This window comes from Entelurus aequoreus, linkage group LG25, assembly GCF_033978785.1.
Source record: "Entelurus aequoreus isolate RoL-2023_Sb linkage group LG25, RoL_Eaeq_v1.1, whole genome shotgun sequence".
In the NCBI taxonomy this organism is placed as follows: Eukaryota; Metazoa; Chordata; class Actinopteri; order Syngnathiformes; family Syngnathidae; genus Entelurus; species Entelurus aequoreus.
In genome coordinates, this window is record NC_084755.1 from 14,551,385 (window position 1) to 14,564,343 (window position 12,959).

Consider the following 12,959-nt stretch of genomic DNA (forward strand, 5'->3'; position numbering starts at 1 on the left):
TTAATTTATTAAAATAATACTTCATCTTAACTCCACGACACTCCTGCTTGTCTCCTGCCTTGGAAGGAACACAACAATCGCAGCCATGCGTCGAAGACGTAACAGATTGACCCAGCCAGACGAAGTGTTCCTGTCCAACATGGACAAGCAAGACATCCTCCGGGAGCTCAGAGCGGACGTCCAGCCATGGGAGAGCGAAGACGAAGCGGAGCTGTCCGAAGAAGACCTTCCGGCCGGCGCTCTGGTGGCATGGGGGCAGCTGATGGCGAAGTTGACGGAAGCAGAGACCCGCTTCCTCCCCCACTCTCAAGCCACCCGGACATCGTCCACGCCACCCGGTAAGCGAAGGCTCGGGCAGTGGGCAGGCACAGAGGCACATGCGTATGAGGGTTGCGAAATGGACACTTTTCCCCCAACGTTGTCTGCCAGGCTCTTCCCGTGCGGCTTCTCCTCCCCTCAGACACCACCTGCTGGCAATTGTCCAGAAAGACGCCAGCGGCGCTCACGCACAAGGCCAGCTCCCAGGCTTCCTAGAGCCCACCCGCCCGTGCCCTCTGCTCCCGCCGAACCCGCACAAGCGCTCCCCCCACCAGCTCCATCTAGCATCTGGAATCTGCTTCCTGAGGGGGGGGCCAGTGCTGGTAGCGTGTCAGCGGGGCAAGCAGACCTCATTCCACTGAGGTTGCTGCCTGCCTCTCCTCCAGCGGGGGAGCTGTCTGCTTCGGCCCTACTTCCTGCTCCTCTGGCTCCTCCCACGCCTGCCACGCTGACGCCACCATCAACGCTGGTGGTCCTGCAAACACCATCCTCTCCACCTCCTGCTCCAGCTCTGCAAAGCACACGAGACCCTGCAGAGACCGACCCAGTAAAAAGGGCATTGAACCAACAGGAAAAACAACTTGGACAACAGGAGGAACAGTTTGGCGTTCTTGGGGCTTGCGTCAACGCCATGGCGGAACGCCAAGATGCTCGCCTTGATGCTTTGGAGAGACAGCTGGGAAGTATACTCACCGCGCTGCAGGTGATGATTCCCCCTACGGCCCACCTAGCAGTCCAGCTGAGACCTCCGCCCACGCCGGCAGACGAGCCGCCTGCTCCGCCTCTGGCTCCGCCCACGCCGGCAGACGAGCCGCCTGCTCCGCCCACGCCGGCAGACAGGCCGCCTGCTCCGCCCACGCCGGCAGACGAGCCGCCTGCTCCGCCTATGGCTCCGCCCACGCCGGCAGACGAGCCGCCTGCTCCGCCTATGGCTCCGCCCACGCCGGCAGACGAGCCGCCTGCTCCGCCTATGGCTCCGCCCACGCCGGCAGACGAGCCGCCTGCTCCGCCTCTGGCTCCGCCCACGCCGGCAGACGAGCCGCCTGCTCCGCCTCTGGCTCCGCCCACGCCGGCAGACGAGCCGCCTGCTCCGCCTATGGCTCCGCCCACGCCGGCAGACGAGCCGCCTGCTCCGCCTCTGGCTCCGCCCACGCCGGCAGACGAGCCGCCTGCTCCGCCCACGCCGGCAGACAAGCCGCCTGCTCCGCCCACGCCGGCAGACAAGCCGCCTGCTCCGCCCACGCCGACAGACGAGCCGCCTGCTCCGCCTGCTCCGCCTCTGGCTCCGCCCACGCCGGCAGACGAGCCGCCTGCTCCGCCTCTGGCTCCGCCCACGCCGGCAGACGAGCCGCCTGCTCCGCCCACGCCGGCAGACAAGCCGCCTGCTCCGCCCACGCCGGCAGACGAGCCGCCTGCTCCGCCTATGGCTCCGCCCACGCCGGCAGACGAGCCGCCTGCTCCGCCTATGGCTCTGCCCACGCCGGCAGACGAGCCGCCTGCTCCGCCTCTGGCTCCGCCCACGCCGACAGACGAGCCTCCTGCTTCCATGGCGATGCCTCCTGCTTCCATGGCGACGCCTCCTGCTGCTTCCACGGCGACGCCTCCTGTTTCCACGGCGATGACGCTTCCCGCGGCTTCCACACCTGCCTCGCCTACCACGCCTCCCACGGCTTCTACGCCTGCTTCGCCGACGACGTGCCCACCTCCTCATGTCAGGCGGGCCGCACCACGGCGCCGCCCACCTACTCCTGTCTGGCGGGCCACACCACGGCGCCGCCCACCTCCTCGTCTCTGGACTTTTTATGGACGCTTTTGGCGCCAACAGCAGCGACGCCCAGGACTTGGGTGTAGGACTCAAAGACTGCTGAGGTTCTGGCGTCAGTCTCGTCCGCCTCCTCAACGGCCACAGACATGGCCATTCCGAGGTCGCCCGCCTCGACAAAGGCGGCGACAATCTACTCGCCGCCGCCACCTGACTTGTCCCCGGTGGCTTCGGGGACACATGGCTGGGCGGCCCACCACCAAGACCTCCCTCCACCCTCCCGTGACTTTTGACTTATTCTGGAGGTTTTTTTTTTAGGGGAGGGGTTTCTAGTTTGGGACGTCTGGGATCCGTCCCTTAAGGGGGGGGTTATGTCATGATCCGTTACCCGGATCATGGCATGATGTATGTTTTTGGTAATGTTTCTGTGTTAGTCTGTTTCCTGGGAGCACCCTCTTTCCCTGTTTACTGTTGGTTTCCATGGGCACTGATTCTCCTCACCTGTCTTAGTTTAGCAATTAGTGTTCTCGCCAGGTGTTTTGGTTAATCACTCCCCTTTATAGTGTGCGGTCACCCAGCAGTAGTTGCTGGGTCAATGTTTGCTGTAGGCAACATTTACGTCTCATGTTTTTTTTTTTCTCATCGCTGTAGCAAAGTCTAGCTTTCCTCGTTTTTTCACCTTTGGTGACATTTTGGTTTTGTTCTGCTCCACGCTTGCTAGCGTCCTCAGTTTTGTATTTTTGTCTTGCCTTTAATTTATTAAAATAATACTTCATCTTAACTCCACGACACTCCTGCTTGTCTCCTGCCTTGGAAGGAACACAACAATCGCAGCCATGCGTCGAAGACGTAACACTGCTATCCCCGTTTAAATAAAAAAAATTCATTTCAGTAGGCCTTTAAGGTTTTACTACTTACATTTAAAATACTAAACGGTCTAGCCCCATCCTATCTTGCTGATTGTATTGTACCATGTTCCAGGCAAGAAATCTGCGTTCAAAGAAATCCCGCTTATTAGGGATTCCCAGAGCCCAAAAAAAGTCTGCAGGCTCTAAAGCGAGCGTTTTCTATTCGGGCTCCAGTACTCTGGAATGCCCTCCAAGGTAACAGTTAGAGATGCTACCTCAGTAGAAGCATTTAAGTCCCATCTTAAAACTCATTTGTAGACTGTAGCCTTTAAATAGATCCCTTTTTAAACCAGTTGATCTGCCGTCTCTTTTCTGCTCTGCAAAAGAGAGGGGGGGGGGGACAGATTAGGTGACCACAGATGACGCGCTAGCTGTTCCCCACATCTGCGGTCCCCTCAAAGGTTTCTCATTGTAGCCCATTGGGTTGAGTTTTTCCTTGCCCTGATGTGGGATCTGAGCCGAGGATGTCGTTGTGGCTTGTGTAGCCCTTTGAGACACTTGTGATTTAGGGCTATATAAATAAACTTTGATTAATTGATATCCCTTTCGATGCATAAAATGTAACCAGACAACATGGAATTAACTGTACTCAACTAATTGCACAATTGTTTATCGACTTATTTTGAAGTTGTAGTGTGATACAAAGACAATATAGCATTAAGTACAATGGTCAGGTCAATCAAAAAAATCCTATATTTATCAGTGTATTTATTAAATATTTTACAAATCAAAAATGACATAACATTGTATCGTATTGCATATTGTTATTGTCATTGTCATTTCCAATACCCAAATTGATTTACACACTCCTTTAAAGATGCAACACAAAGAGTTGCAGCAGCTTCTCCCAAGCTTCTTTGACCAAGTCCTTTTACAGCAACATCAAAGCCAAATTTTAGTGCTAGTTGAGAGGCAAAACACGTGTGTGAAGTACAATTTGTAACAATTGACTTGCACGTGTGTCCCAACCAACAAAAACAGCACACTAAGCAATGGTCTACAAAGTACAACGATCCAGCACTGAAGGAGGGACCCAGGTGGAACTAAATAGAACAGAAACTAAAGGTGCTTAAAAACACAGAAACCAAACAGGAAATACTGACTAAGCAAGAGCACCGGGACAGGAAATGATTCTAAACACAGGAAATATAAACTAGAACAAGCACAGGACAGGAAGTGATTCAAAACACAGGAAGTAGAAACTAGAACAAGCACTAGACAGGAATTAAAACACCAAAACATGACCAAACTGTCAGTAGCAAGCCTGACAAAGAAGTCATTTTCAATATATTAAATACAAAAAAACACATACAATTTAGGACAAAGTGTTGGAACTTTTATTGTTATTATTGCATTATGCACTATTTTGTTTGACTTTATATTGGGTACATTTTATTATGAGGAGATAGTGACATTATCAGGACAGTCCAAATTTTGCTTATTTATCAATTATATTATCCACAAATTACAAAACAAAATGTATAAGGTTCTACACCACTTTTGAAACTATTACAAATACATTATCTTCTATGTAAAGGCTATAGCCTTTACATAGTAGATATACTTTCAAATGATCGACAGTTACTTATACTTATAAGTATAAGTAACTGTCGATCATTTGAAAGTATTTCAAATGTCACATTGTGGTTATTATTAGCAGTCCTTTGATATTTTATCCCATTGTAATGTTAATAATGTTAATCATTGATCCTAAATTGACAGAGTGAGTGCAAAGGTATTAGACACTCCTTTTACTTTTATCTAAACAGCTCCTCCTTAGTGGCGACTGAGAGCACACAACTGGTGTGGTAGAGGACTGAGTGAAAAACCCACCACTGGTGTCAAATCGAGCTGGTCCTCCGTCATCCCGGGTGCAGGGGTGAATCGAAAGCGCTGCAGGAGGTGTGTGAAGAAGAGGAATAGCTCCATCCGGGCCAGACCTTCCCCAAGACAAGCCCTGCGGCCTGCAAAGAGAATTTCTGTGAATCTAAAAAGCAAGTAACTAAAACAAAGAAAGAAAGAGAGGTTGTACCTGCAGAGAAGGGCAAGAAAGCATCCCTCCTGATGAATTTACCCTCCTCGTCCAGGAAGTGGGAAGGGTTGAAGGTGTTTGGTGTCTCCCACTCACTCTCATCATAGAGGACAGATGTCAGCAGAGGGAGCACAGTGGTCCCCTTGGTGCACCAAGTGACAAAAAACTCAAATTATTTTTTGACTTGAATGGGATCCATTATTCACGGAGCAGCAGCGGACCTTTTCAAAGAAGTATCCCAGGAAGGTGACGTCTCTGCTGGTGTTGTAAGTGACGGTCATGGGGACAATGTTGGCGAACCTCAGCGTCTCGTGGATGACAGCATCGATGTAAGGCAGGTTCTTCCTGTCCTCCATTGTGATCTGACGGTCTCCCACCACCCTACTAAGCTCCTCCTGGACCCGATCTGCAGGAAATAGACCACTGATAGTAATGCCATTCTACCACTACTCTCTCAAGCATTATTATTATGATTAGCACCTTGTATTTGAGAGTACTTGGCCATTAAAAGTAGACTCCAGCGAAGAGCGTTTGATGTTGTGTCGGTTCCAGCGCCAAACAAATCCATCACGCTGTAGACCAGGTTGTCATCGTGGTAGTGCACCCTCTGAACGTCAGACTCCTTACGAAACACATCAGATATTTTTGACATGCACGGTTGCATTAAGTAGAATGTAACCACATTGACGTCATACCTCCAGACTCAGCTTACGTGTGCAGAAAGCATCGACAAAGCACCGACATATGTCAGGATTGAAAGTCTCTCTTAGTTTGTTTATTAAGTGCAATGAACGCTGCTTGATATCCTCCACATTTTTCATTAAATCCCTCCAGTTTTTAAGCAAGGGACCCAGCATTGGAAACGCATCGTAGACCTGTCATGGAAAAAAATAGACATTATTCCCTTCGTTGGGGAATACAAATATCACTTTTGAATACCGATATTTCTGAATATCGTATTTTCCGGACCATAGGGCGCACTGCCGATGAATTGTCTATTTTTGATCTTTTTTCATATATTACGCGCTCCGGATTATAGGACGCATTAAAGGAGTCATATTATTATAATTGTTTTCTAAATGTAAAACACTTCCTGATGGTCTACATAACATGTAATGTTAGTTCTTTGGTCAAAATGTTGCATAGATTATGTTTTACAGATCATATTTAAGCTGCTTTCTGACAGTCGCTTCAGGATGCGCCGTTTTGTGGGCGGTCTTATTTACGTGGCTCACCTTCGGCAGCGTCTTCTCCCCGTCATCTTTGTTGTAGCGGTGTAGCGTGCAAGGACGGGAGTGTAAGAAGTGTCAAAAGATGGATCTAACTGTTTTAATGACATTCAGACTTCATTTACATCAATAACGGAGCAGCATCTCCTCATCCGGAAACAACAACACCGGAAATGTGTCCCGTAAAAAAAACGTCCAACCGGAACTCTCGAAAAACTAAAGTTCCTTGGGTGAGTAATGTAAACTCACTACACCGGTATGTCTTAGCACTTTCATGGCGAGTTTACTGACAGATATAAGTAAGAACTTTACTCTATTAGAAATGGCAACAGCGGAGGATGAATGTCCCATAACAAGAAGATAGAGAAAAAGAAGAAGCTTATCGACTACGGCGTCGGCGTGGACGCGCGCAATTTTTCAGGATTTATGCAGATCCCAAATACAGATCAGCAGGTACCAGAAGGTTAGAAAAGTTGCTTTTGTATAATATTGCAAAACAAAACGCCGACAATCCTTCAAGTGGTGCGGCTTCATAGCTTACCAAAGTCGTAATAAAACATTTTGATAGATGTTTGTTCCATATTTTCAATGGAACATTTAAAATGTTGGTGTTGTTACCTTGAGACCAACCATAGTGCAGCCTACACTTATCTCTTATGTTTGACTGTTGTAATATGCATACCGTATTTTTCGGACTATAAGTCGCAGTTTTTTTCATAGATTGGCTGGGGGTGCGACTTATTCTCAGGAGCGACTTATGTGTGAAATTATTAACACATTACCGTAAAATATCAAATAATATTATTCAGCTCATTCACGTAAGAGACTAGACGTATAAGATTTCATGGGATTTAGCGATTAGGAGTGACAGATTGTTTGGTAAACGTATAGCATGTTCTATATGTTATAGTTATTTGAATGACTCTTACCATAATATGTTACGTTAACATACCAGGCACGTTCTCAGTTGGTTATTTATGCCTCATATAACGTACACTTATTCAGCCTGTTGTTCACTATTCTTTATTTATTTTAAATTGCCTTTCAAATGTCTATTCTTGGTGTTGGGTTTTATCAATAAATGTTCCCAAAAAATGAGACTTACCGTATACTCCAGTGCGACTTATATATGTTTTTTTTCTTCTTTATTATGCATTTTCGGCCGGTGCGACTTATACTACGGAGCGACTTATACTCCGAAAAATACGGTACATGCTTTGCTATCGCAGTCTGAAATTGACTGATTGATTAATTTTTACTCATCCTCCACCAGCTTCTACCTTTTTCCACACCTATTACGGGTCAGCGTGGTGGCAGCCCATCAGCGTTCCTGTTCTGTAACCCTGTACAGTGTGTGTTTAACCTTGAACGGATTTGTGCTGGAAAAAAAAAAAATATTGTACTTAGGCAATGATAATAAAGATCCATCCACACATATCCACACATATTGCTTCCAGTTGGTTTAGTAGCTTCTTACCTAGTTTAAAACTAACTCTTTGATGCCATACCGTTGTATATATATATTCTGGTTAATTGCGTCAAATGCTTTAGTGAAGTCCTTAAACACAAATATTTTGTATTGGTAACCTCTTCCATTATTTTGATTAATCCCATCAATGTTGAGATGTTAATTCAATATCTGTTGGGTTGTTTGGATGCACTGTGCATTTGTTGTGTACCTTATATTGATATTAAAGTTTGAATTTGTTTGACTTGTTTGCTGTGAACTTCCATCATTATAACACTCAATGATAGCATTTTGACCGATTTTGACTTAATTATAATGAAATATGTTATTTTTGTATCTACTTGAAGCCACACCTAATGCCTCAGTACAATTAACTTGTGTGTCATTTGGAACAGTAACAGCAATGCAATTGGCTCATTTTTTTAGGCCTTTTAAATACACAATGTGCTGGGGTACCATAATGGAATCTGATGCAGACAGACGGATGATTTGTTTGTCATTTTCCACCATTTCTTGGAGAATTGGATCTTTGAAGTCAAACCTCTTTCCGAATATGATGGCAGAAATGATATTTGAAACTGCGTAGGTGATGATCGTTGCGTTGTCAAAGCCTTTGTCTGAGAGAGAAGACAGAATGCTTTAGAAACCATACATACTGTAAAAAAATGTGGATTTAAGTCAGTAACAAGTTACCTTCATGTTTTTCAAACTCTTTAATCAGGTAGTGACACTCCTCAGTGATTTTCTCCTCACTGAGTCTCTTGCCCATCCCAAAATCTTTCAGAGTCGCTAAGGTAAAACGCCTCATTTCCTTCCAGCCATCACCATTGGAGAATACTATGCCTGTAAGCAAGTGCCAAATATGTTTTACAGGAGAAAACTAATTTTTAGTGTAACTTAATTTCAGTTATATATCCATATAACTTCCGGGTTTAAGTGAGGTCATAACAAATGTCGTAATTAATTTAAAAAAAATTTTTTTTTTCTAATATATTTTATTGGATTTTGCCGTTAAAATCACATTTACAATCATACTTTTCTCACGCAAACCTTTCATACAAGTTCACATCCACTCATACACACTCACATGCACACTTGAAGAGAGAGTTGCACTTGAACTTTAACAACTCAAGGTTTACAGTATAGACATTATTAGAAAAAACACCCAGATATTGTATATATATCCATCCATCCCGCTCTGGCTCAGGATCAGCAGGCTATCCAGACCATAGCAAGATGGATGAATATTTGTCGGCATCAAGGATCCTCAGGAAGTGATCACCATATCACCTCCCGAGGACCTCTCCACCGTTCACACTTAAAAAAGAAAAAGAAAGTCACAGGGCTTGATCAGATGCAAAACAATACAAAATAAAAAGTCACAAAAAAGCAACAACAAAAAAAGCAAGTAAACCGTGACAAAACCATATCAAAAGTGACACAAAAAAACAAAAAAAACAATAGTGTAGGATGAATACAAAAAAGAATAACAATAATAAAAAAAGAATATAACTACAAAAGATTTTTATTTTATTTAAAAAAAAATTATTTAAATGTCTATAAGTTATGATTCAATATATGTCAGTAAAGGTTTCCAGATTAGTTCCCAGTTATTCATATTTTTAGAGTTTATAAATCTTATTTTTTCAAGAGTCATTACATTCACAAGTTCATTTAACCAGTTCCTGAAGTTGGGTGCAGATGTCGTAATTAATTTTGATTCCTTTACGATAACGGAATAATTAATTTTATTAATCACATGCGTTAAGGGGTTGACCTTGATTTTTGTATATTTATTTCAGCAATTTTCCCTAAAATATATATTAAGACTATAAAGATTGTTGTATCCGATTACTTGATTAATTGGACGAACTAATCAATATAATACTTTATTACTAAGATGCAGTAATTGATAGCTGCAGATGTAAATGAGTGTGTCAAATCTAATTTGAAACTTAATTAGAACTAGAAGAATAGAACAAAACTAGATTCAAAGTAAACTGAATTAACACAAAACAAACAACTTAAACCAAACAAAACATTGCAACCTCAACCGAAAATCTAAACAAATGCAAACATATAAAGGATTGCAACTTTCTACTATTTTATTTTATTATATATTTAATTGTGGAGGGGGGCGTGGTCTGTGGGAATGCCGGGGATTGGGGTGTGTAAGTCAGCGGCAGGTGAGTAGATTGCCCAGCTGGGGCTTGTTATCTAATCACCAGTCGCCCTTATTAGCAGCAGCCGGAACGAGAGACAGTGTGGTAGTTGCTGGTGGGCAGAGGCATAAGAGCGAGAGACATTTTGCTGGAAAGCAAAACCACACTGCTTGTGAAACTAAAAGACTTGTTACCCAGACTACCGGGCCCACGAGAGCATCTTTGTGGTCAGAAGGACCCACAGGAGGGCAACCTCCACATTAATGTTCTGCAACATATGTCTTTCTATGATTTGTTTAACATAAGCCGGCAGTTCAAACTTCTTGGTCTGTGGGTTTTTACACGGCAGTAGTAGCTGAACCAAGCTGAACTCATTCTGGTCCAAATATACCTTTTAGTTTTTTATTACCTTGTGATTACCACATTTCGATGTTACACAAATACTACTGTTTCCCATACAGTCAAATATTTAAGGCCAACACATGTAAAAACAAAAAAAATAAAAAAATATTTGTTTTTACTTTTGCGATACTGAAAGGTATACTTCACATTTCAGGTGATATATGCGCTGTCATCTACTAGCAATCATGTTCCACAAAAAAAATTACCTTACATTACCTTTATTCTACATATTGTGTTTGAGGTTTGAGCAACAAGCTTCAGTAGCGCACAAAGTTAGAGGTACATATTCATTTCCATAGAGTTACGGGATTGTGCTTCAAAGTGCAAAATGCATTCGCTTTATGTTCATTTTGTTGCGTTAAAATCAATTCTGTTAAACATTTGTAAAAGGTTAAAACGATTATGATGCTAATTTTCTTTAGCCTGGTAATGACCTCGTCAATTGTATGTTAAGCTAAGGTTATAAGAGCCAACCATTATTTTGTATGATTGTATTGCTTTTATCTGTTTAAACCAAACTGTATTGTCTATTTAACATGATTCCTATGTGCACTTAATGTGCATATTCAAGTAATTCATTTGTGTGCTCAGTTTTACAACTTTATTGCGGAGAATATAAATAAACAACCACAAGTTGGAATTTTTTTCATCTCTAGTGTCAGAAAAATTGTATGTAAATTATCAAAAGACTTTCCGTTCTCTGGGTTCCCAGTGAACAGACGGAAGCTGTCTTTGTTGCACCAAGCCAAAGGCTTGGAAAATTCCGGTGTGTACGATGGGAAGAGACGGGAGGGGTTATCTATTGTCATCTAAGACATGCCCAAGCTCGATCCAGGACCAGTCCAAGCCCGAAGCATCTTTATGTTTTGTGTTAATGTGACCGAAAACAATGGCTGTTTACATACCCCCATTCCTTTAGAAACAGCTGTTGTTATGTAAACAGGGAAAGTCCAAATAAAAAGAGGTGGCGTACAATCTTTCGCCAGAGCGTGGGTGACACTGTAAGAGGTTACAGGTCGACTCGTTTCGCCTCAATTGAGCCAAATTGAATCCTGTCTCTGTTTATTTCCTTGCTTCTTGTCTGTTTTAATAGATGTCATCGATGTTCAAACCTCACATCTAGTTTAAAGGACTGTTTGCTTATCTGACATTCAGGGAGGGCAGAATAATACATGTAAATGTACCAGAGGTGTACAAAGTGCAGCCTCTTTCATACTGTTGTAATAAATAAGCAGCAACAATTCAAAAATACAGCAAATATATATATTTATACAAAAAGCTAATGAATATTTGTATAACTTTTTTTTTTAGCCTTGTTTTAAATAGATGCGTCATTGACATGAACGGGTCTGTGCTAAAAATGTAATTTCGTTATACGTTTTAAGTGCCATGACAATAAAGTTATATTTTTTTGCCAAGTATGCAAATTAAATAAATAAATGATAAATGGGTTGTACTTGTATAGGGCTTTTCTACCTTCAAGGTACTCAAAGCGCTTTGACAGTATTTCCACATTCATCCATTCACACACACATTCACACACTGATGGCAGGAGCTGCCATGCAAGGCGCTAACCAGCAGCCATCAGGAGCAAGGGTGAAGTGTCTTGCCCAAGGACACAAGGGACGTGACTAGGATGGTAGAAGGTGGGGATTGAACCCCAGTAACCAGCAACCCTCCGATTGCTGGCACGGCCACTCTACCAACTTCGCCACGCCGTCCCCCACAAATTGAACAGTGACATCATATTGAGCCCCCACAGTATCCCTGGCCACGCTCCCGAGATTGCAACTCATTAGTAAACACTGAATACACATGACATTTTTTATCAGACTGTCAGAAACAATTTTCACTAGCAACTTGAAGACACAGCAATTCTAATAGCGCTGCATTTTTTTTTTGATTAGTTATGAATCTTGTCAGCTCGGAGAAACTTTTCCTGGTAGCTTTTAGTTGGTGACCTTCAAGACACCTACAGACATAGGAAATATTTACCATGCCCTTTGGAGAAATCGTGGAATAAAGGGGTGATTTCTCTCTCCCCAAACTCCTCAGCATGGTTGATGAGAGCCTGTTTGACTGTCTTGCTTCCAGCCAGGACTACCACCTTCTTGAGTCCCAAGTAGATAGTAAACACCGGTCCGTACCTTTTAGACAGCTAAACAAATCAGGGTTAGGTCCATGCAACACGTGCACTTAAACATCAGTATGTAAAATAAGATTGACTCACTTTAAAAAGACACTTATCAAGCCAATTGAGATCCAACTGATGCAGGTTACCAAGCAAGGGAAGACGTCTGGGCCCAGGAGGAAGCTTCTGTTTATCTTGGAAAGTCCAACTGGAGTACAAAAGATAGACGGCCAGCAAGCCTGCAAGAAGCCCCAACCAGGAGGCCAAAGCAGGAGCCTGCAGGAGCTCTTCAAACATGCTGTGTCAGGGCACGCACTTTCACAAACACACTTGCTGCACACGCTCAGTGGCTCTCTATAAAAGCTGAGAAGGATCTGTTCCTCCAATCACACTCCAGTGGGCATGTTGAAATAGTCTCGTCAACCAAATAAATGTAATCAAACAAAGACTACAAAGTTCATAAAGGCATGTCAGGTGATCAACACCTTGTACTCACTCTGTACTACTTGACAAAAGTGCATTGTTTGGATTCCCTACATATTTTCCA

General features: G+C 43.8%; 1 protein-coding gene across 2 annotated transcripts; it reads right to left on the bottom strand.

Moving 5' to 3' along the window:
• Nucleotides 1-4,588: 4,588 nt before the first annotated feature.
• On the bottom strand, nucleotides 4,589-12,726 carry LOC133642532 (cytochrome P450 2K1-like). Of its 2 annotated transcripts, none has more exons than XM_062036771.1 (9): nucleotides 12,512-12,726; nucleotides 12,277-12,428; nucleotides 8,411-8,560; nucleotides 8,174-8,334; nucleotides 5,716-5,895; nucleotides 5,501-5,642; nucleotides 5,242-5,426; nucleotides 5,021-5,162; nucleotides 4,589-4,952 (listed from the first exon to the last, which is right to left on the bottom strand). In XM_062036771.1, exons 3-9 carry the CDS (start codon nucleotides 8,523-8,525, stop codon nucleotides 4,765-4,767), a joined length of 1,113 nt encoding a protein of 370 aa, XP_061892755.1. In that variant the 5' UTR covers nucleotides 8,526-8,560; nucleotides 12,277-12,428; nucleotides 12,512-12,726; the 3' UTR covers nucleotides 4,589-4,764. The 2 variants fall into 2 exon arrangements, with proteins under 2 accessions (XP_061892755.1, XP_061892754.1); XM_062036770.1 differs by having other exon boundaries at nucleotides 12,277-12,439.
• Nucleotides 12,727-12,959: the final 233 nt, after the last annotated feature.

Bases quoted from the DNA above. Each gene is read 5' to 3' on its own strand.
- LOC133642532 (XM_062036770.1), bottom strand. From the start codon at position 12,709: ATGTTTGAAGAGCTCCTGCAGGCTCCTGCTTTGGCCTCCTGGTTGGGG. The intron at 8,335-8,410 runs GTAACTTGTTAC...CTTCTCTCTCAG, and splicing joins AGAGTTTGAAAAACATGAAG to ACAAAGGCTTTGACAACGCA. The intron at 4,953-5,020 runs GTACAACCTCTC...TTCTCTTTGCAG, and splicing joins TTTCTTGCCCTTCTCTGCAG to GCCGCAGGGCTTGTCTTGGG.